At 51.0% G+C, this 26093-nt stretch overlaps 1 protein-coding gene across 3 annotated transcripts in view; it reads left to right on the top strand.

The window, feature by feature from the left end:
- The window catches only part of CAPZB (capping actin protein of muscle Z-line subunit beta), a 125540-nt gene that overhangs the window by 39888 nt on the left and 59559 nt on the right, over nt 1-26093 (top strand). For all 3 annotated transcript variants that reach the window (XM_032361764.1, XM_032361762.1, XM_032361763.1), the window contains exon 2: nt 18998-19087. In XM_032361764.1, coding sequence (XP_032217655.1) covers nt 18998-19087 — 90 coding nt within the window. The remainder of the gene's footprint in view (nt 1-18997; nt 19088-26093) is intronic.

Genomic DNA, 26093 nt, shown 5'->3' on the forward strand with positions numbered 1-26093 from the left:
GAGCTTAAAGCACATTGGTGTTGCCTGATAGAAATTTGTTTTTAAACACACACACACACACACACACACACTTTTTATTATGGAAAATTTCGAGCATGTAATGTAATGAACCTCCTCCATCTTACCTGTCGCCCTGGCCAGTATTGTATCCTCCGTGCCCACCCACTCCACCCTCCCGTAGCTTAAATTAGTTCAAATCAGATCCTCTGGTTTAATGAGCAATCTGGGCAACCATTCTGAGAACAGAATTTTCCTACACTCTGTACTGAAGTCTGAGCAAAGAGTGAATGATTGCTGGCTTTTTTTTTTTTTTTTTTTGGTCAGTTTAGCCCCACCCCCCTTTTTTTTAATTTAAAAAACTCTACCTTTTGGGATGCCTGGCTGACTCAGTTGGTTAACCATCTGCCTTTGGCTCAGGTCATGATCCAGGGAACTGGGATCAGGCTCCTTGCTCAACGGGGAGCCTGCTTCTCTCTCTGCATGCAGCTCCCCATGCTTGTGCGTGCTCTCTCTCTCTCTCTCACTCTCGCTCTCTTACTAATAAATAGTATCTAAAAATAAATAAATAAATAAACTCTAGCTTTTTTGGTGATGAAAAAATGCATGCCCCTTATAATTGCAAATCACGGAATTTAGAAAGATAATAAAGCCCCAACTGGAGAAGCTCCTGAAGCATTCTTGGTGAGACCTTGACCCCCTCAGCCAGCCAGTGAGCAACGCAGTACAGCAGCGCAGTACAGCAGCGCAGCGCCAGGTGCGTCTGACGGGACTAATAAGATCTGGAGCGAGTGGGAGCACAGTACGCACTCCGCATCCGTGCCGCTGACCCTGGGGGTGCTGGATGGAGGGGGCGGGCTGCTCTGTGGGCAAGGACACAGGCCCGGGAGGGCCGGCTTCAGGCATTTGGAGGGACATTGTGTGGTCCGGACCTGGTATGACTTGGGCTTGTCCTGGGGGTGGCGGGCAGGCCCCTGGGTGGGTAGAAGTTGCAGGCGGAAGAGCTGCTGTGTGCAAACAGGCTGCTGTAGGAGGATCCGGCAGGGGCTGCAGGGCCCAGAACCGTGGGGGCTTGGCTAGGGTGGGGGGACTTTAGGCTCACTAAAACTCTGACCTTCTGGATTCTTTAAGATCGGCAGACCTTTAACTCAAAGACTTCACTGATTGATGCCATCTTTTCCCACATGAATACAGATGTGGGTAGTTTCAGCATATGGGAAAGAGATTGTCTAAGGTTAGTTTCATAACTTTTATTCTTTTGGAGTAGGGCGGTTTCTTGCTTTATCTCACTTCTCCCATGTGGGAGTTTTGGGGATACCTTCCAGGAGACGTGTTGTTTCCCAACTCTGATGCCCTACCTCGAGGCCAGAAGACCTCTTTCCCACAGGACCTTCTTACCTGGGATGTGCCACTGTGTCCCCTGTCTCTTTGGACTTTGGTGGTCTTGGGCAGAACCTGCTGATTTTTACGTCCCTGGAGAATTCATCCTGGCTGCGGAATCCATTGGTTTCCTGTCCTTCATTAGAAGCGGTTTCGACCCCTGCCCCCTTGCTCTAAATTTAATCTTCCTCTGAGAATGAGCTAAGCCATTTTCCCCAGTTGGGGGAGACCCCAGCGTTGACCAACGGCCTGCGGTTGGTTAAAAGGGAAACGGTGAGAAAGCGAGTGGGCAGTTCTTGCTAATGACCTTGAAGGCCGCTGAGGGCCTGTCACCTTTTGGTGGGGAGTTGGGCAGACATCCATGTTATTACTTTCTCTGAACAACACACTGTGCTCGAGAGCTGACATCTTATGTGGCTCCTTCTTGTGCTGAGTTCAATAGCGAAGGACACAGGAAAGTGGAAAAGGGAGCACAGCTCTGGGTCTGGGTCCTTGTTGCATACATAAGCTTGGGTGAGTCCTGTGCGCTCTCTGGCCTTCAGCTCCCCGGAGAGCCATGGGAAGCGTTGATGGTCACTTTTCCAGAGGGCTTGGGGGGCCACTTTGGCACTGAGACGCCTGGGAAGGTCTCTCTTCACTCAGCATGCTCTGGGTTTCCTTAATCTTACTTCCTAATTGAATTTTCTCATTCAAACCTGCTTTCCCGCGGCTGTCAGGCACCACGGTACTTTTGAGGTGGTAGAAACACGGCCGGCTCTCTATTTTTTATTCTTTTCTCCCAGCCTGATTGAGGAGTAATTGAAGTACGCTAGTTGGCACGTAGTTAAAGTGGACAGTTTGATCGTTGCTGTTTGTTTTGTGATAACACGGAACATCTGCCTCCCCGCGCTTGCCTTCCTCCCGTGTCCGATCCTGCACTCCAGAGCTTTCCAGAAACCTCTTAGGAAGCAGGGATTCCAGCTGGCAGAGCTGTAACAAGTGTTTCCATAAGCATTCCCACGATCCTTTAAGTGAGGAGCGTGACCTCGGAACCATGTGCCCGTTCCCCTCCCCCGTCGGAGGAGAAGGCGGGAGGTAAGAACAATACCGGGATGGCTCGGATGGCTGTGCTCCCTGTCTGGGCCACAGCCAGGAAGCTGAGCCTTCGTAGGCCATCCAAACACTGCTGTTCTCCTGGGATTCCAGGGTCAGGAGGGGAGAGTGAATGGATTTCTACCTTCACGTTAGAGTGGAGAGAACTCGCAGAACAGCCCCCTCTGCTTTTCCAGGCTCTCCTTCGGTGCCTCCCCTTGGTTGTGGGCGCAGAACTCGTGAGCTAAGTGCAAGGCAGTTGGCAAACGAGGGGCGCCTGGGCGGCTCCGGCGGTTCAGAATCCAGCTCTTGGTCTCAGCTTAGGTCTCCATCTCAGGGTTTTGAGTTCAAACTCAGCATTGGGCTCCTCTTTCTTGAAAAGAAAAAATTAGCAACTAAAGCGAAGATGCTTTCTGTTTGTGTTATGAAGCTCTTGCACCAGTGCGTTTTTAGCTTGCTTTGTTGGGCCCCTGGTGAACCATTCCTCAGTTTCCCTCAGCTGGTGGGAAGGATGTCTTGCTGTGACAATGCCTGGACTGAGTTCCCCTGCCCGTTGGGTTCAGTTCCTAATCACTTCTACAGTGGTGGAGATCGTCCATCTGTGTCAGGTTTCCGTAAGCCCAAGCCGAAGGGACAGGCAGTGACTGATGTTACCGTTTATTTTATTGGAATTAGTGAGCACCCCAGTGGAAACCTTCTTTAGGTAGGTGTGCTTCCTGGGCCTCGGAGGCATGCCTTGGTCTGTGACTGTTATCTTTATCTGCAGGTGAGGAAGAGGCCAGCACCCACTAGAGGTGGGGAGGGGAGCTACACCCCGGCCCCCGAGTTGGTCAGCACCCTGTCCGCAGCTTGCTCCCTGCCCTGCTCTGGGAAGCAGGATGTGAAGTGAAGGCTTTTGGCCTGAGCCACAGTGCCATTTCTTTTCTTCCCTTCTTTTTTTTTTTTTTTTTTTTTTTTTAAGATTTTATTTATTTATTTATTTTTAAGATTTTATTTATTTGACAGATCACAAGCAGGGGGAGCAGCAGGCAGAGAGAGAGGGAGAAGCAGGCTTCCTGCCAAGCAGGAAGCCCGATGTGGGGCTTGATCCCAGGACCCCAGGACCGTGACCTGAGCCGAAAGCAGACACTTAACGACGGAGCCACCCAGGTGCCCCCACAGTGACGTTTCTTGTATTCATGAAGCCCTTACTGACTTTATTACTTTAGGGCTCTTATGATAAGACTCTTTACCTTTTTTTTTTTTTAAAGATTTTATTTATTTATTAGAGAGATAGTGAAAGAGACACCAGCAGCAGGGACAGAGGGAGAAGCAGGTTCCCCACTGAGCAGAGAGCCCAATGTGGGACTCGATCCCAGGACCCTGGGATCATGAGTCTTGGGGTGCCCCAAGACTCTTTACTTTTAAGGAAAGCTTGCAGTGGATTTATACATCTGGATGAGAAACAGCTTTACCATGGGATGGGAAGACCCTGTTCTGAGAAATCAAGCCTTTGTGTTCATAAAGAACTGTCCTCTAAGCCATCCTTGGGTTGCCACATCATGGAGTTCTGTGCTAAATTAGCATCAAGCCTGGGCCAGCCCTGCTTCGAAGGGATGGGGAGGCCACGGGGCTGTGCAGGCAGAGCCCTCCCCGGTGCTCGCCGTCACCACCATGCCCGAGAAGCCCAAACTCTAGCACTGTGTTCTCTAGAGGTTGGCAGAAGACCAGAGAGCCCTTGATTTTCAAATTGTAGATGATATCCTTTTATTTTTTCCCCCTTCCTCTTCTCTCTTGATTAACCTGTAAAGTTTCTGGAGCAGTGACTACATCCCATGTATGTGCTAAGTGCTGTATACAGAATCCCCAAACTTGATCCTTCAGATAATAGTACAAAGGATGTGCCGGTACTACCCTTCCTGTCATAGCTTGGGAAACCTGAGGTCCAGGACAGTTTGGTAGCTTGTCCAGGGTCACACAGCTGGAATCTGATGCACCCAGGATTTGAATGCAGACCCCCCCCCCAAAACCTGTATCCTCACCGCCACCCTCCCTTGCCGCCCAGCTGGCCAAAGGGATGCGGAATGACCACTCCTCTTCCTTTGGAGACTTGGGAACCAGGAGGTCGCAGGAGTCCTTAGGACACAGAGCACAGGGGCGGCAGGTGTGTGACTGCCGGTGCTTGGGCATGCCAGCTTTGGCGTCGGGGAGACCTGTCTTTGAACCCCTGCTTAAGCACACTGATACATGTAACACTCTCTGGGGCACGGTCTCCACGTATGATAGGAACGCTAGTCGTGACCTTCCAGGAGTGTGTTTTCAGATTCAGTGAGATCTTGGCATAGAATCGCTTAGAACAATACCTTAATGCATTTTAGCCTTTACTGTGAACGCATTTGAAGTCCACGGTCCAAGCCCGCCGCGGTGTAACTGTTCAGTGGACACTGATGGTTGCCTCTAGTGGTTGTGTTTGTGGGCGCTGGAGGTGGTTGGCATGACCGCACCCATTGTTGGGGCTTAGTAGTTCCTGGTTGCAAGATTCTTGGATCTGGAAGCTGCTGCTTCCCTTCCTTTCATTCTTTCTGCTCGTTGAGGCATGGTCAGCTCCTTACTCGCCCACCGAGTTTCTTTCTTTCTTTTTTTATTTTTTTTTTTTAAGATTTATCTATTCATTTATTGACAGACTGAGATAACAAGTAGGCAGAGAGGCAGGCAGAGACAGAGGAGGAAGCAGGCTCCCCGCCAAGCAGAGAGCCTGACGTGGGACTCGGTCCCAGGACCCTGGGATCATGACCTGAGCCGAAGGCAGTGGCTTTAACCCACTGAGCCACCCAGGCGCCCCTCCCCACCGAGTTCTTGAGGAGAGAGCCCCGATCACTCAGTTAAGGGTAGAAGGGAAAGATTTGAGCTTATGAAAATGTCCTGGTGGTGAGAGAGACAGCAGCTCTAAGGAGACATGTTGATGGAGGAGTAGTTTTCACTCCTACAGATCATTTTCTTCTAGCCCAGAAGAACCAGAAAGAAGTGGCCTGGCCCTGATGTGATTTTCACGCTCTTGTTCCAGGCGACCCGCTTGGAAGCACGCGTTTTAATTCCACATAGGAACGTTTGGTTCGCGTGCGCTCTGGAACTAAATGCTGTGGAAGAGGACGGGGGATGGTATCTTTCTTGATATAAATCTCAGGAGCCGTGCTACTTTCTTTTCAGCTACTTCTGCAGGCGGCCCTTTAAAACAGTACTGCAAGGTAGGTACTAGTGATACGCCCATTTAGCAGGTGAAGCACTTGAAGCCCAGGGAGGAAGGACTTGGCTCAGCTCCGTTTTGCTTGGAAGAGGCGGGTGAAAGATTGATAGTCTTGTCTGTCTGTCTTCCAAGGTCCTTTGCCTGCCACCGGCTGGCAAGGTGGTCTGTTGTAGGTCTTAGATATTGAAGCCAGAAGTTCCTCGTTTTTAGGCATCTCTCTGCTTAGCTTGTCCTGACAGCCAGAGGGGAGGAGCTTTAACACTGGTCCTAGGCTAGATTTGCAGATGTGTCACAGGTTGGTAAGGTGTCGTCATGAAAGCACACAAGACCTTTGGCAATGTGTTGGGAGTGCCAGGGGGCCGGTCATTGGTGCAGGACTCTGTTGTACTATGTCATGGCTATGGTGGACCTGCAGAGGCTGATAGCCCTAAGAAGGAGCTGCCCTTGAGTTGCACAGGACAAGCAGAGGTTAGAGAGCCTTCTGTGTTTATTCATATCTGGAACAGGGCGTCAGGAACCCAGGGAAGAAGTGGGCCAAGTGCTTTGCTTTATGGGTAAGCGTTGTGTTCGTCTTTTCCTCAAGCCTCCCTTTGGCCATAAGTCAGAAGGCTGCACGGCCCCGTTTTAGTCGAAATTCTTGGATCGATGGAGCCTTTGTTTTTTCCAGATCCTTTAAATCTTGCTTTGCCGTCAAGATTTATCTGTTTGCAACATTACAGGTCAGACCCAAGGTCTCCCCCACACCTTTGGAAGCCACAGACTTGCGTCATTGGTGTAAACCCATGGTGAATTGTTCAGTTTCATCCAGGCCATCTTATAAATCAGTGTGGGAGAAGGTTTATGTGAATTGGCTACTCCTTTAAAATTTATTTATTTATTTATTCACTTGACAGATAGAGATCACAAGTAGGCAGAGAGGCAGGCATGGGGTGGTGGGGAGGCAGGCTCCCTGCTGAGCAGAGAGCCCGATGTGGGGCTCGATCCAAGGTTCCTGGGATCATGACCTGAATCAAAGGTAGAGGCTTTAACCCACTGAGCCACCCAGGCATCCCTGAATTGGCTACTTCTGCTGTGAAAAAGGGAGTCTACTTTTCTTAGCTTCCATCAGTGAACGTGTGGGTGATGTTTTCCCCAAACTTTTCTTTTTTTAATTCCTGTTTGGAATACCATGACATTCTGCCTTAATCATCTTCCACTTACACGAAAGGCTTCTTGAGGTTTTGTGCCGTCGAGGTAGGAATGGATGGCGTGTATGACTTCCATGGAAGATGTCCCAGGATTGCCCCTAATTACGTGTCTAACTATTAGCCGACAAAGTGGAAGGATTAGAAGCTCGTTACGTGACAGCAGTCAGGAACGTGCAGAGGCAGCAGCTGTAGACATCTGCGAAGCATTAATGATCAGACAGTAGGTAATGGTGCACATCTTCCAAAAGGGTCCAGGAAACCATCAGCCAGAGAACTGCCTGAAAAAGGTGTTAGTGTTTTCAAGAAATCCACCCATTGATGATACACGTGTTCGTGAGAATCGAGTGTAATCCAGGGTGACAGGAGATTGGCCCAGCCTGGGAGAAGAGACACACCCTAACTGATTTTATAAGCTGGTAAGCCATCTCCGGAAGTCATTTGTAATTTTTTTTTTTTTTTTTTTTTTTTTTTTTTTTTTTTTTTTTAGTTTGGGTTTTTTAATATTCGCTGGAGAGTGTTCTGTCCTGGGAGGCAGACACGTGTGTGTGTGCTGTGTCCTTCTCTGTCATTCAGTGCTTGGGATCTGGGACCAGACACTTAACTTTTCTGAGACTTGGTTTACCATCTGCAAAACTGGGATGAGAGTACCCATCTCATGGAGCTGTGGTGAGGCTTTCCCAAACCCACATGTGAAGGGCCTGGTTCCTAGTATGCCCCTAAGTTTGGCTTCTTAGCGTTCTTGATAAAGAATGACTAATCTGGAAAATAAAATTATATGGACAATATAGAAGTGTTCTTTAAAACAGCATCTTTCTAGGGCGCCTGGGTGGCTCAGTTGCTTAAGTGGCTGCCTTCATCTCAGGTCACAGTCTCAGGGTCATGGGATCAAGCCCGGCATTGGCCTGTCTGCTCAGCGGGGAGTCTGCTTCTCCCGCTTGATCAACAATGCTTGCTCTCTTTCTCTCAAATAAAATCTTTAAAAAATAAATAAAACACCATTGTTCTAATAACACAGAATTGTATTAAAAATAATGGTTTTCGGGGCGCCTGGGTGGCTCAGTTGTTAAGCGTCTGCCTTCGGCTTAGATCATGATTCCAGGGTCCTGGGATCAAGCCCCACACTGGGCTCCCTGCTCAGCGGGAAGCCTGCTTCTCCCTCTCCCACCCCCCCTGCTTGTGTTCCCTCTCTCCCTGTGTCTCTCTCTGTCAAATAAATAAATAAAATCTTGAAAAAAGAAATAGTGGTTTTGGGGGTATGAATCTATTCCCAGTCTTGAATTTTGATTTGTAAGCAGACAGCCCAAAACTGTATAATGAAGAGACTTATTTTCAGGTCTTGGTTCATTTGCTTTTTAGTTCTGTGATAAATCTGAGTTAGTTTTTTAAGTCTGGGCCTCAGTCTTTATCACTTTTAAAAGAAATTGCTGATTAGATGGTTTCTAAGGCTCTCTCTAGCTAAACATTTCCCTCGGATTCTGCATCTTAAACAATCTGGAGAGGTAGAGGGAGGCACACCCAAGATAAAATGCTCCACTTCCCCCAGCTGGCTGGTTAGCAGGGCCAAGAGCAGTGCGTAAGAAATCTGGCAGACCAAGGTCCTGTCAGTTGTCATCTGACCTGGGGTGTTTCCCTGTGCAGACTCCTCCCCTCCGCTGTCTGGGGCAGTCTTCAGGAGCCGGCTGCCACTGCCTTTGAGTGGAGTGTGGATCGGGGGCCGGGATCAGTGCCTAGGACAGCTTACTGGAGTATGGGCATGGGGCAGGCTGCAGGAGGAGAAAGGCTTCTGCCTTGCAGGGGGGTGGCAGCACGCAGGCTGCACCTGTACTCCCTCCCCTGGCTGAGCCAGGATCCTCTCTGCCATTTAGAAGGTGCTCCCACACTTGCGCCTCCTTGGGGACTCGATGGCTGATGCCTTGTTGAGAATTTTTGCCATCCCACCAAATTTACCGATGAACTACGATCCCTGCAGAGAAACCTTTCTGTGTTCTGCGGTTACAGGGTTTTGGACCGTAAACACTGAGTCGGTATCCAAAACCTTTTTTTTGACCCACGCTCCGGCAAGGCTACTGCTCCACCTGCTGAGCTGATTGGTTTGGGATCTTATCCTGAAGGGCGATGTGTAAGGGGGATGTCAGCGGGTGGCCCTTGGGTTACGTGACACAGAGCCTCTGTCAGGGTTGCTCAGTTTCGCTCTGGAATGAACCTACCAGGGAGAGAGGCACTTAGAGATCGTCGCTGCTGGGTGGGGAGGCCAGGTCATCTGGGGACTCTCTGAGGGCTGTCCCACTTGTTTGCTTTCAATGGCCTCGATGGGCCTGGGAACAGCAGTAAATGTAAAGAAGCTGAATTGGTGGAGATACTCCTGGGGGCTGTCCTGGCCAGGGGGCTTCAGGAAGAAAGCCGAACCAGGAGAGGACGGCACATAACAGAAGAAAGATCTTTTTGGGGTGAATATGGAATTTGATCCAGTCTTCCTGTCATTTGGCGTGAGGGGAGCTGAGGGTCCCCCGTGCTCCCTCCCGAACAGGGCGGGGGGCACGTGTGGGGTGGGAGTTGCGGGTATCTGCCCTCCTTTGTTGGTGCTTCATGACTTGGAAACGGAAATAACACTCCGCCTGCCTTGCTCGAGACTCCTGGCAGCCTAAATGGAAAACCTGCGTCAAAGGAGCAACAAATCAGGGAGGAAAGGGCCCTTGAGCCCCCACAAACTGTTATGTAAAAGTCCTAGCAGATAAGCCATATGCCTTGCCCTCGGGGAAGATCCCTACCCTTAGTGGAGGATGGGCTGCGGGGCGCCCACGGCCCAAATGCGGTACCAGACACAGCGCTGCATCCCTCCCTGTCCCAGGGTGGCGTGGGGCCTGTCCTCAGTCTCAAACACCAGGGCTCCGAGGGATTAAGCGGTGACTGACGGAGCTCCACCCTGCAGGTGCAGTGGAAGAATAGGAATTTTTATTGTTATTAGAGCACTTCTGTGCCTTCAGAGTCTTAGACTTCTTTGGAAAACCTGTGGACCCCTAACCTAGGAAAACTGTGTGCATACACTTGTACACACACACACACACCTTCATGTATGTACACCTCTGCCTACATACACACACATGCCCCTGCCTTCACACACAAACCCTTTCACACATATGCATATATACACACCTCTACCTTCTCACACACACACACACACACACACACAGCTCTACAAACTGTCAAGGTGCTCACGAGCTGTGGGGCAATGACTGTACCCTGTTAAGAACCTGTGATTTATTCCTTCCATCAAAGTTGGTTTGGTTTTGATTTTGTTTTTTTTTAAAACAAGAATAGATTTCCAGTTTCCACATTCATAGTATAATAGAAGCAGCGTATTAGACGGGGAGGTGTAGTGCAGAGAAATGTAAAAGCTGACACAGGGCCGTGTTAGAGGAGTAATTGTTGCTAATGGTGTCCCCCTACCAGGGAGAAACAGTGTAACTGTGTCCTCTGCTTTGTCCTCTTTGTAAGCACACGGACCCTGTAGAACACTTTAGAAGGTGTCCCATCTTCCAGGATTAAAACGGAGCTGGTACTGGCTATCCTTGGAGGGGCTCCCCACTCCCCTGTGATCGCAGGAGGGGCGGCATGGTGGCAGTTCTCGTGTTGAGCAGGGGGGCGGCGTCCTTGTTTTCTGCTGCTTTGTCCTGGCGGCCTTCTTCAAGCTCCTTGAGGGCGGGGACCATGTCTGACTATTCCAGCCCTGTGTCCCCAGTGCCTGCCCGTCACTCACACAGTTGCTCAGGGACTGAATGGAGTGAGGTAGGAAACCTGTCAAGTGTGCAGACAGCGGCTCACGTTCTGACTCTGTGACCTTGCCAGTCTTCCTCTGAAGCATCTGTAAGGTGAGAGGGCAGGACTTTGGTGAACTCAGAAGGCCTGTCCTGGGACCCTAATAGATTTGTTTGAGAGCAGAGACTTGTAAAGGCACCAGGTTTCCAGAGTGATCAAGGTCACCTGGGCCCTGCCACTGAGTCATTGGCTGTAAGGTGGTTACTTCGTGTTGTGTGGTTTCCCCCTCGGTTTTTAGAAAAGGACGTGGATCCGGCTGTGAGGAGGAGTCCAGACGGGGGAAGGGCCTTCATCTGCCACGTGGGCTTTCACTGTGAGTTTGGTTCGCTCGATAGAGGGTACTGGACTTGTCTGTGGGAAGGAGAGGTCAGCCAGAGGGAATGCTAGTGTCTGTGTCTTGCGAGCTGGCTCCCTCTGTGCAGGGCCCTCGCCGCCATGTCCCTCCTGAAAGAGTCAGTGGGGTAGGGGGGGGCAGTCAGGCAGCGGAAGAAACATTTTTCTTTTTGTTAACCCACATGGGCAGTTTTCCAGAGCGACTTGCAGATGGCTTGGGGGCTGCGCTGGCTGGTGACTCCCCGCATCGCCCCCAGCACAACTCTTTCCTGAGCCACGTGGCAGAAGACAGAGTCAGCTCTTCCAGAGTCGCTTGTCGGGTCACAGTTTAGACAAGACGAGCCAGGGTTATATCAGCCTCCGTAAATTTGTGGGAGATCACCCTGGGCTCCAGCACAGTTTACCTTTGTGCTGTCTGTGAAGTAAGAACTTGCTAAGCCTCTCGGGAATGCAAACGAGTGAAGGTCTTGATGAACTTGAGAACAGACTGGAAAGGCCTTGAAGCTTTAGGTCATGGTTTACATATCGAGTGCGGATCTGCCTCGACCGCTGCTGGAGCAGGCCAAGCAGGACTTGCGCTCAGAAATCCACGCAGGGCAGTTACTGGCTGTCTTTGAAATTACAAACTTTTGAAAAGGGCACACGGAAACCTTACACACATGCTAACGAGGCTTCAGCTGTCTTCTAGCAGGTGGTCCCTGCTAGAAAACGGAGCCCTCTCCAACTTCTTGTGCTTCCTCCCCTTTCCAGTAAGTACTCTCCTCCTGTCTGTTCTGCCTCTTAAGGGCCCTGACCCTTCCTTCCCTCTGGCCGCACTGTTCCCTGACAGTCACCAGAGATACCCTTCTGTATTGGTTATTATTGCCAACTGACAGAACTACCCCCGAACTTAGTGACTTGAAACAACAGTAATCATTATGTCCGGTGGCTTTTTTTTGTTTGTTTTTTAAAGATTTTATTTATTTATTTGGCAGATACCACAAGTAGGCAGAGAGGCAGAGAGAGAGAGAGGAGGAGGAAGCAGTCTCCCCGCTGAGCAGAGAGTCCAGTGTGGGGCTCGATCCCAGGATCCTGGGATCATGACCTGAGCCAAAGGCAGAGGCCCTAATACACTGAGCCACCCAGGTGCCTCTGTCTGGTGCTTTCTGTGGGTCAGAAATTGAGGAGGGCCTTGCTTGGGTGGTGGCTCTGGCTCGGGGTCTCAAGCTGTTGCAGTCAGACAGCTGAAGCTGGAAGAGGGGCATCTGGGGGGTTGGCTGAGAGTCTCCTGGTCCCTTCCTGTGGCTTTCCTGTGCAGGCCGGGTTGGGCTTCCTTACAGCATGGCTGCCACTTGGGGCCCCAAGCCCGAGTGTTCAGCCAACAAGGTGAGAAATGAATGGTCTTTTATGGCTTGGCCTCAGAAATCACACATTATCAGTTCTGCTATTCTCGGTCGATAGAAACAGTTGCCAGAGCTCTACCATATCCAGGGAGGGGTACGTAGACCCCACCTCTCCGTGGGAAGAGTATCAGAGTCCCTCCTTGAAAAAGGAGCATGCTGGGTGAGAGTTCGCCTTATGGCTGTTTTGGGACAATGTAATCTGTGTAACCTTCTGAGACAAACGCTGTTCCTCCTCCAAGGAAGAATCTCTAGGGGCTCCCAATCTTTCTGAGAAGGTAGATTTTAAAGTTGTCAAGGCCAGGGAACATGGCACGGAAGCCTTCCCTACGAAGGAGACCCAGCTGCCCGAAGACAGGAGGTCTTGGGCCTGGTGCCCACTGAGGAACCTGCTGCCCTCTGAGCCATCTGAGTAGGAAACCAGCCTGACCGTGGGTCCCTGGCGACAAGGCCCTGCTCCCCGCCCTAGTGCTGCACCTTCCTCCTGTGTGGGCCTCACTGTGCACGTTTATCCCACTGTGGCCGCAGAAGCGTGTGTGTGTGTGGACGCCTGGGTGCACATGGCCAGTGACAGCCGGCTCAGGCACCCTTCTCCTGAGAAATCTTCTGAGGTTTCCTACACCCCTTAGTATCCTCACTGTAACTTTGTTTTTTGTGGGTAGGTGTGTTCACTGTATGAGACTTTGAGTTTCTCACAGGTTGGGACAAGTCCTGTCCTTTCAGCCTCGGGGCTGAATAATTGTCTGATGAGGATTCCCAAATTGGTCTGTGCCCTTTTACTTCATTTAATAGGACCGGGTTTTAGTACCTGCACGTGATGGACAACACTGGCATATGTCTGAGTTCCCTAGGAGATTTTTGAAGTGGTAGTGTTTTATTCAACTTATCATTCTGAAAAATTGTTCTGTTCTAGTCTGTAGTAACAGTTGTTTGATTTGTTGTAGGGTGATTGGAGCTGTTTGTGCTTTTTCTAGAAGTCATGTGAAAAACTAGCACAAAGTAGAGCTTTTCCTATCTTGGTTTATATGCTTAAACACACACACACACCCAGAACTCCTAACCTGATCCCTGGAGCCCCACCAGCCTAAAGTGGGGTAACCGTCCCCTTCTTATTCTTTCATACCATAACAAAGACTGTTCCTCGATTTCCCCCCATACGAATGTTGACCGCCGCTGAAGTTCCTGAAGACTGGCCTACTTTGTTCTGTTCACCATTCAGCACCAAAAACAGCGCTTGTCACCTAGGCAGCACGCAGATAATGATTGAGTAATTGATTGGGGAGCGAACTCTGGAGAGGGAAGTGAAATGGGCCATTCTTTTCCTATTTACCTTTCAGCCTGGAAACCACCACCCGTGGGAGGTAGATCTGGCGTAGCACACTGTCCAAAGGAAGGATCTAGGAGCAGTTTGGGGTTTGAAGGAACCATCCCGGGGAGAGTCCTTAGTTACAGGACGACTGCCCACACAATAAATAGAAAGGCAGTTAGGGACAGGAACCGGGGCAGAAACCCCACCCGCCCCCACCCACTCCTACCCCCTCCATCATTGTCTCTCTGGGGTCACCCCGGTTGTTGCCCGTAGTTCGAAGGATCTGTGTTTTCTTCACTCTCCACCGCCCTACCCTGTCTGGACCCTTCGGGGTGTGGGACGCTCCCAGGTGAAGGGCTCTGGGCCACTCTAACTTCCTACGAGCTCTCATTAAGCTTCACCATGCTGCTTCACTTCTGGGAGGCGTTTAGTCATTGCCTAATTTAATGATAGTTGTCCTTCGCCCTAGGAATTTATAATGAAACATTTCCGATTAGGATTCATTGGGATTAATGCAAAATAGGAGTTAGAACATTTTCAATAGTGTTTTTTTTACCGCTCTTGAATAGATCCAGTTGGACCGGTTTGGAGCTGTGGGCAAGGCTCCGTGCAAGGGCGGACCCCATTTCTTTCCTTTCGCTCTTCCCCAGCCGGGTTACAACGGGCTCTTCGTAGACAACACACTGCTCGATTCTAGTTTGTCCTCTGACTACGTTCTGGGTGAAGATTTCAGTGTAGCTAAGTTTACTTCTATCCGAATTTGTTTTTTGTTCTCAGGAAATTGTTAGTATCTAGTTGAGAATGTTTCTGAAGACCGCAGGTTTTTAGGGCTTATGAGTGGTCTGTGACTTGGAATTATATAGAAGGTGCTTCTGTGCATGTGTGGTTTTCCGGCGCTTTTGCTTTGATCAGAGTCTGGGAGTCTGCAGTGCCCCAAAATGATTGTTTTATTTTTATTTTTTAAAAAGATCTTTTTTTTTTTTTTTGAGTAATCTCTACACCCAGCATGGGGCTTGGATCCACAGCCCCGGGATTGAGAGCTGCATGCTCCACAGACTGGACCAGCCCCGCACCCCCAAAATGAGTGTTTTATTTATTAGTTTTTTTTTTTTTTTTAAGATTTTATTCATTTGAGAGAGCGAGCATGGGGCGGGGGGCGAAGGTCAGAGGGAGAAGCAGACCCCCTGCTAAGCAGGAAGCTTGATGCGGAACTCGATCCCGAGAGTCTGGGATCATGACCTGAGCTGAAGGCAGTCACTCAATCAACTGAGCCACCCAGGTGCCCTTATTAGATTTTACGTATGTATGTACACACTTAGTATGTATTTTAGAAAGAGCGAGAGCATGGGTGAGTAGGGGAGAGGGAGAGAGAATCCCAAGTGACTCCCTGCTGAGCACGGAGCCCATTGTGGGGCTCCATCTCAGGACCTTGATATCGTGACCTAAAATCAGGAGTTGGATGCTTCACTGAGCCACCCAGGCAGCCCCCAAGTTAGTGTTTCATTTTATTTTTTTTTTAAGATTTTATTTATTTAGTTATTTGAGAGAGAGAGAGCGATCACAAGTAGGCAGAGGGGTAGGTGGGGGTGGGGGAGACAGGCCCCTGCTGAGCAGGGAGGCCGATGCAGGGCTCGATCCCAGGACCCTGGGACCATGACCTGAGCCGAAGGCAGCGGCTTAACCCACTGAGCCACCCAGGCGCCCCCCAAGTTAGTGTTTTAAATCAGGGTTTTCAAACTTGACTGTGGCATTTGGTCCAGGTTGTCGGGGTCTGTCCTCTGCATTGTAGAATGTTAGAAGCATCCCAGTCCCTACCCATTGGCTGCCAGTTAGCGCCTCCTCGCCGGGTGAGGACACCCAGAAAATACCCCATTCATTACCAGGTGTCTCCTGGGGGTTTGTGGGGGAGGCAGAATCAGCCCCAGTTGAGAAACACTAATTTGCATCCTTTTTTCAATAGATGTGATTTTTTAGAGTAGTTTTTGGTTCACAGGAAAATCGAGCCGAAGGTGCAGAGTGCCCTTCTCTTCCCTGCCCTGCCCTTCCCTTCCCTGCATGGCCTTCCCCACGCTGACACCTCGTAATCACTCAGTCCTTAGTCTCCATTAGGTGTCACTCCTGGTGTCGTACAGACCGTGGGTTTGGACAGATTCCTAATTAGGTGTATCCGCCGTTAGAGCAGGGCACAGAGTGCACAGAGCGGCATCGCTGTCCTAACAATCCTCTGTGCTGTGCTGGGCCTGTTGATCCCTCCTCCCCTTCAACCCCCGGCGACCGCCGATCTTCTGACCATCTCCGTAGTTCACCTTTTCCCAGATGTCACGCAGTTGGAATCCTGCAGTACAGAGCCTTGTCAGACCGGCTCCTTCCGCTGAGTCTTGTGCACTGAAGGTCCCTCCGTGCCTGTTCGTGCTCCGTAGCTTCATTCTCCCCAGTGCCGGGGAATATTCCCGAGTCTGGGTGGACCCCAGGTGGTTTATGCACTTACCTGCCGAAGGACATCTTGGTTGCTTCCAAGTCTTGGCGTTGTGAATAAAGCTCTTAGAAACATTTTGTGTGCCAGTTCTTGTGTGGAAATACGTGTTCAGCTCCTTTGGGTAAATACCAGGGAGTGCAATCGCTGCATCGGATGGTGAGACTAGTTTTTGTAAGAAACCAACACGCTCTCTTCAGAGGTGGTTGTGTACCGTTTTGCATTCCCACCCGCTGCAAGTCCGAGTTCCCGTTGCTCCGCATCCTTGTCAGCAAGCAGAGTTCTGGATTTTGGCCATTCTAATAGGTGTGTAATGGGATCTCATTGTTGCTTTAATTTGAGTTTCCCTGGTGACAAATGACGTGGAGCTTCTTTTCATATTCCTTACCATCTGTAAGTCTTCTTTAGTGAGGTGGATGTTTACATCTTTGGCGCATTAGTTTATATCTCTTAACTTGTTTGGAGTCATTTAGGGTTTTCTCTTCAGGCACGGGCGTGGGGGCGGGGGGGTGTCCACAGCCAAGTTCACGGAGTTTGAGCACAGAGCGCCACTCGCCAGTTCACAGCAACAGGGAAGACTTCAGGGTGGGGTTGAGTGGGGCAAATGTTATAAATTATATAGATATATTTATTTTTTTCTTTTGGAAAAAGTTTTTAAAAGACTTAAAACCTGTATGTATTTATACACATACATAGAAAATACTCCCAAACACATAACTACTGTATAATAAAAATTTTACAGATATTTAATCATTGCAACAACCCTGTGGAACTAGATACTGTCCCCATTTTATGGATAAATAGAGGCTCGGAGAGGTTAAGAAATTTGCCTAAGGTTATAGTTGATGAATGGCAGAACTGGAAGTTGAATAGAAGTCCAGAGGCAACTCAGTGTACCTGCGTTCTCAGCCCTTGCAGTGGTGTGAAAATGGCTTCCCATGCCAGCAGGCCAGACCCACGTCACGTGGCCTCGGCTGGCATAGAAGGCATGGCACAGGCAGGGAAGTCACGGTTGCTGGAATGTTGCACTGAACAGAACAAGTACTGCGCCGTTCAGGGGTGAGTGAGTGAGTGAGTGTGTGGTCGTTTGTAGGATAGTAGCCACTTTGTTGTGAATCCCAAAGTAAATGGTCCCTGATAACCACCTTCAGCAGGGGGCAGGTTTGTTGTTGCTTTTTTATTTATTTATTTTTCAAAAGAGTTTATTTACTTATTTGACAAGGAGAGATCACAAGTAGGCAGAGAGGCAGGCAGATAGAGAGAGGGAAGCAGGCTCCCCGCTGAGCAGAGAGCCCGATGCGGGGCTCTGTCCCAGGACCCTGGGATCATGACCTGAGCCAAAGGCAGTGGCTTAACCCACTGAGCCACCCAGGTGCCCCTGTTGTTGCTTTTTTAAAAACAGCCTGCTGTGTACATCCAGTCAGTTGCCTGGGAATGAAATAGCCTCCAGTTAACTTGATGTGTTAGTTCTTTGGTGAAATACAAAGTGGGTCCTTCTCCCATGGCCTATTTGTGGTTAATATCCCTGGAGTGTTGGGGGTCGTATTCGAAGGTCCGGTTTTGTTACAATCAGCTATGGCATTTCGAGGATTACTTTATGTATTTTATGAAGATTCTTTAGCGTGCTGATTTAGGTATTTTAAAAATCCTGAGATTGGTCTGGGCACAGATGCTGCCTCTGCTGGGCAGTGTCAGCTGCCCCGGTGGCCTCAACTCTTCTACTTGGGGGACATGCTGTGGTCTTCCCTGCTCTGCCTGGGCCACCTGGCTCACTTTTCTTGTCACACCTCCTGAGGTCTGCTTCTGAGCCGCAGCCCTCTGGGCTGAATTTACTCGCACTCTACCCCCGCTCCGCTCCACTCCACCTCCTTCCTGCCTCTGTTATTGATCACATGGATCGTCATCCAGTGACTGGCACGTGGTGGCTCTGAGCGCATATTTGCAGCCTAAATGTCCCATGAGGTGAATCCTGGGAGCACACAGTGTGGTCTTTATCGTCCTGGGCCCCTGTGGCACCAGTGACCCCAGTTTGCCGCACTGGTCTGCTCTGCAGCTGGAGACGCCTCTTGACCAGAGGTGCTCCAGGTCTCAGTTGCCTTGGCAAGGGCCTGGCACTTGGGGATGTGTCCCAGACTTCAGCTGAATGCTCGAAGCACTCTAGCCTTGGCATGTATCTTGCCACTTGTTCTTTGCCTGGCTTTGTCCCTGGCCTGGTGACATGACCTGCCTCGTAGGTCCAGGTTGCAGCAAAGTAGAAAACCTGACTTGCTACCCGAGCATGCTCCCTTGCTGGGCTGTTTGGGAGCACATTTGCATCTCCCGCGGTCCATTGACTTGGAACACGAGCACCGAGCACCGAGCGGGGCTTTGAGATGCGGGTGGAACTCCAGCCCACTTCCCACTTCGAGTGTCTTCCAGACATCTCCACTTGAGATAGACCGAGCTGTCACAGAGCCTGTGTTCCCCCTCCCCGCCCCAGGAGATGTGTTGGAGAGCCCACTTCGGGCCTGCTTGCTGTTAGAATGCTTTGGGCAAGCTGAAACTACAAGGATGTTTTTTTCCCCCCAGATTTTATTTACTTACCTGAGAGAGAGAGCAAGCACGAGCTGGGGGATGGGGAGGACAAAAGGAGGGAGGGGAGCAGGTTCCCCACTCATCAGGGAGCCCGATGTGGGGCTTGATCCCAGAACCCTGAGATTATGACCTCAGCCCAAGGCAGACGCTTAATCCTCTGAGCCACCCAGGTGCTCCAAGGGTGCTTTTTAAAAAAAGATTCCAGGTCTGCTTTTTTCAAAGTGATATAGACGCTTTTGTTTTCTCTTTTCACAGAGTGACCAGCAGCTGGACTGTGCCTTGGACTTGATGAGGCGCCTGCCTCCACAGCAAATCGAGAAGAACCTCAGCGACCTGATCGACCTGGTATGAGCTTTGTGGTCATATGGTTTCGTTTGGGCTGCGGCTCATAATCAGTTGCTTTTTCCGTGCGGAGTTCCAAACCCAGAAGAAGCCTTCCCCACCACCACCGAGTTCTGAGAGTCCTCCCTGTGCTTGTCTCTCCGAGCCCGCTGGGTTAGTAAAGCCCGGGACAGGGGCTCGGAAGTTGATCACTATGTGTCCCCTCGACCCAGCTGCGTGTTTTCAGGTTCTAGAAGCTTGCATTTCAGCACGGGATGGGGGGAGGCCGCACGCACCCAGCGGGCATTCAGAAGTGCCTGGTGCCTGGCTTCCTTCATTTCTTTGCTGTTGTGGAAGCTCCTCCAGCCAAGACAGTACAAAATTTACCCTGTTAAATACTTCAGGGGCTCCATTCCACTTTGGCCCGTACAAAACCTAAAAGTCGACTGTCAAAGAGTTCATCACATCTGTTTTTAAAATATTTATCTGTTATTTAATTTAGAGTGATTGGTCTCAAATGATGCCTCAGTTTAACTGGCACCTGATACTGTTTGAAATGCCTCAAAATATTTAAGTAAAATCCAGAAGGCTATGGAAAATATTGAAAAGCAGTAACATAAACTAAAACCAGGCCCCAAAAGGACAGCTGAGTCACTAGCTTATCTGGCCAGTGCGTTCGGGCTCTGGCCTGGGCTCCAGGTCCTCTGTTGTGCTTGTTGCACCCATCTCCTAGGATGTGCTGATGCGCCACTAGCCATGGCTCGTCAACGAGGCATCTTTTACAGGAATGGTTTTAAAACATGTCCGTGTGCTCTAGTGATGCTTCGTTCTACCATCTGACTTGAGAGCGATGGCACCTAGGAGAAGAATGACTTGTGTCATTCACAGAGAGGACTTTGCAGCAGTCCGCAGCCTGTCGTCATGACCGTGCATGTGCTTGCAGGCACCTGCGGTCCCCGTTGGGAGGCTGCCGGATGGGGGGTGAATGCTAGCCTGTGCTGGTGACACCTGCAAATGAGGAGGGGGAGGTTTCTCGAGGTCAGTGGCCCTGATGAGAAAGGCAGCCGCAGGCCCTGTGATGGAAGGGAGGAAGGTGGCCTTATGGACATGATGGGGCCCGGCTAACAAAGACTTGTGAGGGGAGTGTGAAAGAAGAGAGGGTAGAAGTGCAAGGCAGACAGGGCTCTACGTGCGCATACCAGGGTCAGAGCCCAGAGCCAGGGCGGGGTGGTCAGCCTGTGAGGGCTGTGGCGACAGGCCCCCTCCGGAACGGCAGTGGCCCCTCCCTCTGGCTGTTCACCGTGGCCCTGTGGGAGGACGACCCTGTGGGGCTTGTCTTCAGACTTTTCTGGGGAAGCCGTATGTTTGGAGTTGGATATGAGACCTCCTGGTTTTTCCACATCTGCCCAAACGTGGGATTGCTAGATCTGGTTTTGTGTAGCGTGTGAGTGGGGGCCAGCGCGGGTTAGGTGGGGGTGTTTAGCAGAAGCGTTCTTTTCTGGGAAATGGTGAAGGTCACAGTTGGACAATTGCGAGGGGTCCTCGCAGGTCAGAGGGAGGGCTTGAACTTGAGACAGAGGTTATCGTCACTGTCCCCCAGACCCCAAGTCTGGTACGCACCGCACCAAGCTGCGTAGTTTGCTCGCTGGGCCTGGTGGGACCCCCCACCCTGCAAGGCAGTAGCCTGGGGCGTGCTGTGTTGCTTCTGTTTCTCTCGGTCGGAGACGTTTGCTGGATCCTATGTGGCAGAGGTGGGCAGAGGAGAGCACAGGAGGGCAGAGGCGGAGGGCATGATCCGATCCCTAATCGGGTCAGCAGCAGAGCTTTCTTTGTCTTGAAACTCAGCAAGTCAGTGTCCTTGGCTGAGTTTAACCCCCGTGTGCCAGTTGAGCAGTTACTATATTTTAGAAATCAAATAAACAGAAGAAACGATGAGCGAACTTTTCTCAGTCCACCCTTCTTGGTGTTGAGCAGGCTGTTTTGTTCTCATGGCAGTGGAAGTGTGTTTTCTCTGCAGTCCCCCTGGTTGCCCCCTGTCTCCGAGGCGGGCATGGCGCTGCTTCTGCGGGAACCCGGGCAGCTGCTGTCTCTGCTGGGCCTGGCCCGGGTGCTTGGGCTTGGCGGGAAAACTGCAGCACTGAGGGTGCGTGAGGGACACTCTTGGGAGCTGTCTCGCGCCTCAGCCACACACCGGGTGCTCCCTGGGTCGGCCCCAGCAAGCAGTTTGCAGGAGGCACCTTGGATCCTGGACGAGGTGGCACAGTGTTCCTGTCCCTGAGGGGATATGCTGTGGGGCCTCCCACGGGTTACCGTCAGGACACACCGCCTTTCCCTTGGCGACTTCGTCCTCTGCGGAATGTGGCTGGTGGGAGGGATGGAGGCAGACCTGGGTTGCGGGTACAACAGCTGGCAGTGCTGACCCCTGCCGGGTGTGCAGGACTGAGCTGGACACAGTGGTCTGTGTTAGTGCTCCGGCCGGTTTGCATGGTCCCCCTGGAATGCACATTGGACCACTCCGCCCCTTTTTGATTGAGACTGTGAGCAAGAAGCAAAGCGGCGGCACCGGGAGTCCCAGTTCCTTCTGTGGGGGTAGTTCCTTCTGCTGGGCCCCTTTGCGTGCGTCCCTCACCCCCGGGACAACAGAAGAAGTGCGGTGTCTTCTGATGTGTCTATCCGAACTGATAGGGAGCACAGTGTTAAATAATTCACTAGTAACCTAAAATATTAAAACATCTGTTTTATGGAGAATAATTTAGAGTTCCTGTAATTAAAAACAACCACCGCGGCACTGGAGACCTGGAAGGCGGCCCCTCCGTAGAGCGGCCCAAATGGGATTAGCAGGTCACCCTTGTCCATCGCTCTTTGGGGGGGGTGGGAGAGGTCCCCACTGCCCCTCGCCAGGTTGTGTAGAGGCCCTGGTAGTTTCCCATCATCCAGAATGGGCTGGGGAATCGGTGTTCTCCTTAATTTTTTAATTTGAAGTATGATGAATGTCAGAATGGAAATGGAGCATGGCTTTTCGCCGAATTAGGATCTGGTAAAGCACACCTCATTAAAACTATACTGACATGCTTCAAAAGCCACTTTTTGATTAATGGCCTTCCTTCAGGGTCCCTGCTCTGCACCATAGTGTGTGAGGGGCATCTGGCCTGGTTTTGTACAAGGTCCTAGGACCAGTCCTAGAAATTACTTCTTTGAATGTTTTCCTTTCGCTGCTGCTATATTTCTTCTCTTTGCCCTGGGAATGATGCCCGGGCGGGGTGGGGGTGGGGGGTTGTTTTTAACTGGGTTTGCAGAATTCCGTCATTCTTTTAAGAGTTGGTCCATGCTGAGTGTACTGCTGTGTCTCTGAAGTTCACTTGCAGTTTTAGTTCTTCCCAGAGCTGTGATTGCAGAAAACTCACACCGTTGTGGGTCCATCTAGTAGCAGCGGGTCCAGGCCTTTGTTTCACGTAATCTGCGATCAGTCAGATGTTTTCATAGCAGCGTGTGCCCTGCTTGGTGCAAATTGCAGTCATTCCTCCCATGCCCACCTGCCTAAAATAATGAAGGGGAGGGAGGTGTTTTCAAGGCAAGTCTCCAATTTTAAGACTGACAAGAATGTTGGGATTTGCCAGCATTCTCCATGAGGGGAATGGCCACGCTTAGATGTTGGAGCCAGAGAACCGTAGGGGAATTGATCTGGCTTACCAGCGGTCCGGGTACAAAGTCGCATGAAAGAGAAGTGCGGTGTGTGCTTGGTAGCCAGGCCAAGGCAGCCCAATTTATCATGCCAGATGAGCTCTCCTTCTCTTTTCTGTCCAGCATCAGAGCTTTTGCTGCCTTGGGATTATGGTGCATGCTGGGATTGGTGGGAAATAACCTTCCTTTGCAGATGGCCAGAACATCATTTCAGTACATATTAATCCCATTGTACTACAGTGAAGCCAGCCGAGATCCGTTGTTAAGCCGTTTCAAAAATACCCACTGGTCCTGTGGGCCAAGAATCATATGATGTTTAGATGCTCACTTGGCTTCCTACACTTTGACCTTCTATGGCTTTACTCCGTACACTGGCAGGAATAGCCTACACTTGGCTGGGGTATATTTTGAGCCCTGAGCTGAGGAAGGAGTTTGTTTCTGCAAATTGGCATCCAGCAGGCCATCCATCCGTCCTTTGCCCTTTTTAAGAGCAGTCCAAAAATAGCCCTAAATCTGTTTAACCAGGCAGGAGAGTCTTTGCCTGCAAGCGTTCGTCATTTCATTTTTAATTTGTTCTCTCTTCTGTGCTGTAGCCACCCAGAGGTCCAGCTTGTGGGTGTCCCCAGACCCTACTCAGGCCCGGGGGAAGGCATCAGCTGGGAGAGCCTCTGAGCCGTCCTGGGCAGCCTGTGGGTTAGAGGGGGAAGAGACCTGGGGGCTGAGAGCATTGTTTTCGTGGCAGCAGCATATCCTTCGTGACAGCTAGAATCACCCTCTAGAAATAGAAAGGGCCAGCTGGGTGCAGGGTTTGGCCCCGGCGGCCTCGGTAGGACCTGTATTTTGACTGGCATGCAGAAATCGCCCACCCCTTTGCAATTCTTCAGGCCTGACCTGTCAGAAGGTTGGGTGCATGGGGTGTACTTGGGCCCCGGGGGCCCGGCGGTTGAGCTTTAAGTCTCCAAGAACCTACGCTCTGTGAAGCAGCAGGGGAAGCCAGACTCCACACGTTTGTGATTGCTGAAGGCGAATATTTAATGGTTCATTAATGTTGTTATCTGTCTGATTCCTGCTAAGCGTTGTTACTCAATTTTCATTCTTTAAGGTGGAACCAACAAGTTCTGGAAATTACTCTCCCATTGGTAGCTGTGTGGAATGGAGCACCAAGCTCAGCTCTGTTCCCAGGTGCTGAAGACGTCCCGGGCGTGGGGACCAGGGTCTTGCAGGCCAAGATGACCCAGTTTATCTGTGCTCAGCACCGAGGAGGTGGCTTGTGTTTTCTTCCCGCCTAACTTGCCTCTTCTCTTCACCATTTAAGAGTGGTCTCACGCCAGTTTTTTTTTCCTCCTTTATTCAGAGGCGACCTTTAAAAGGTCTTCTCCTTTCTAAAGGGGTTTTAGCTTAAGTGGGTGAAAAGTTAGTGGATTCATGCCCACATTTCCTGAGCACCCCCTCTGAGTCAGCCACTGTGCTCAGCACTGGGAAGAAATCCTTTCTTCCTTGGCTCTCCTTCCACAGGAGAGAATGCCAGGATCCTGAAACTGATGAGAATGACCTTGGCTGGGTTCTCAGCCCGCTGGCCTTCATCGGTTCATCAGCTCCGAGGAGGGCTGTCAACGGTTATTCTACAAGAACTTCACCTCCACTGTTGGTCGAATACTCTTCCAGGTGCTGGCGATGTGGGATGGGAGGTCTGGCTCCATAGAACTGGCTTTTAGCGGAGAATTTAGGGAAGACTTCCGGAAGAAGGAAGACTTGGCTTCGGCCAGCTTGGCTCTCTGTGTCTCCCAAGCAGATGCCCAGCCGGCATGTTGGTTTGTCTTTACTTTTGACTAAAGGTGGCCCAGGCTCTTCAGTGGCTGTGCCCAGCCAGCAGTGAGTGTCTGCCCTGCCCCCTGACTCTGCTGGCCACCTCGGACCTGGCCTCTCCCTCTCTTCCTCACGTTCTTCCCCCAGAGCGTTCCTGACAGCTGAGCAAAAATGCTTCTTTGGAGTTTGGGGGGCAAATCCCAAAGTGGCTGCCTGGAGTAGAGAATTTTATGTTTCTTCTCTTTAAATAATAACATTCTGGTCCGTAACATGCCCACATGTAAGACATTTTAATATAAGAAGAATGCTTTCTACACTGAAGCCTTAAGTCGAGTTGAGGCTCAGGGAAGTTGGCCTTTTCCCGCCCGGGGCTTGGTGAGGGGGCCTCCCAGCCGGGCGTCGCCTTCCCCCTGCTGGGCACCGACCAGCTGAGCTGTGGGTCAGGGGTCCCCCACTGACAACACCATGGACGCATGTGGGGCTCGTGCGTGGTGGTTCGGGAGCCATCTGCCAGACCCCATTTGCTGCTGCCGAGGGAAGTTTCCCTACAGGTTTAGGTCAGGGGTGGGGGGACTCGGCTTCTAGCTTCCATTCTCCTGTTTGTCCTCGGGTCCACCCAGGGTCTCCTGGGAAGTTTTCTCTCCCAGGCCGGATATTGTCTCTGGTAATTATGCAAAAAGCCCCTGTGCAGTCTCTGTTGCACTGATGTTTCTGAGCTTATCCTGCGCTTCCCTGCAGGCGACACTGAGCTGCGGTTCCCGTTTTACAAGGGGAAAGCGTTCTAGCCAAGGGCCCCCAGCAGTATTTTAATGAACTCCATTCCTTGGAAAGTTGTGGTGAGACTTCTCATGCAAGCGTTTTTGCTCTTTGAATGGACTGCAGCTGTGGGGACTAAAAGCAAGGGAGGGGGGAAAGCAGCCCCTGGACCGAGGTGCTGAACTGGCCCCCTGATCCCTGCCCAGGGCTGCCTCTCTGTAGTGAGATGGCCTCCCATGACCTCAGCCTGTTGCAGAGGCGAGGACCCTGCCATCTGATGGCACGGCCTCTGATTTGTGTCAGGGTGACAGCTAGGCAGCCCTTGTAAACAGGGATAGGATGGCATGATTGGCTCGGAGGGGGAAGTGGGGCTCCCTGGAGTGCCTTCCCCTGACCTGCTCCCTCATAGATGCTGCTGGGAAGTTATTTGAAATTCTGATGAGCTCTCTTCTCTGCAGAAGAACGGGCCCCTCATTTGATCCAATTAAGAATGAGATGGATTGCCTCCTGTGCCAGCAGCCCAGACCATTAAAACTTGAAGCCAAGCGAATGAAGGAGAAAAGTACAGGGGCCATTTGCTTTCTTTTGTGCGCATGTGTTCTGTTGGGGAGCCAGGACTGTTTCCAGGAGACCAGAATGACGTGTCCGCTGGTCCTGAGCAACGCTGGGGCAGTAACGGAGATGACTCATTATGGCCAGGGGCTCAAGATGCTCCAGAACTAGGTTATTGGAAAGCAGTCTTCTGTCACTGTTGATGTCAACCCCCTAGTTCACTTTTGTTGTTTTT

Source organism: Mustela erminea, chromosome 10, assembly GCF_009829155.1.
Source record: "Mustela erminea isolate mMusErm1 chromosome 10, mMusErm1.Pri, whole genome shotgun sequence".
Classification (NCBI taxonomy): Eukaryota; Metazoa; Chordata; class Mammalia; order Carnivora; family Mustelidae; genus Mustela; species Mustela erminea.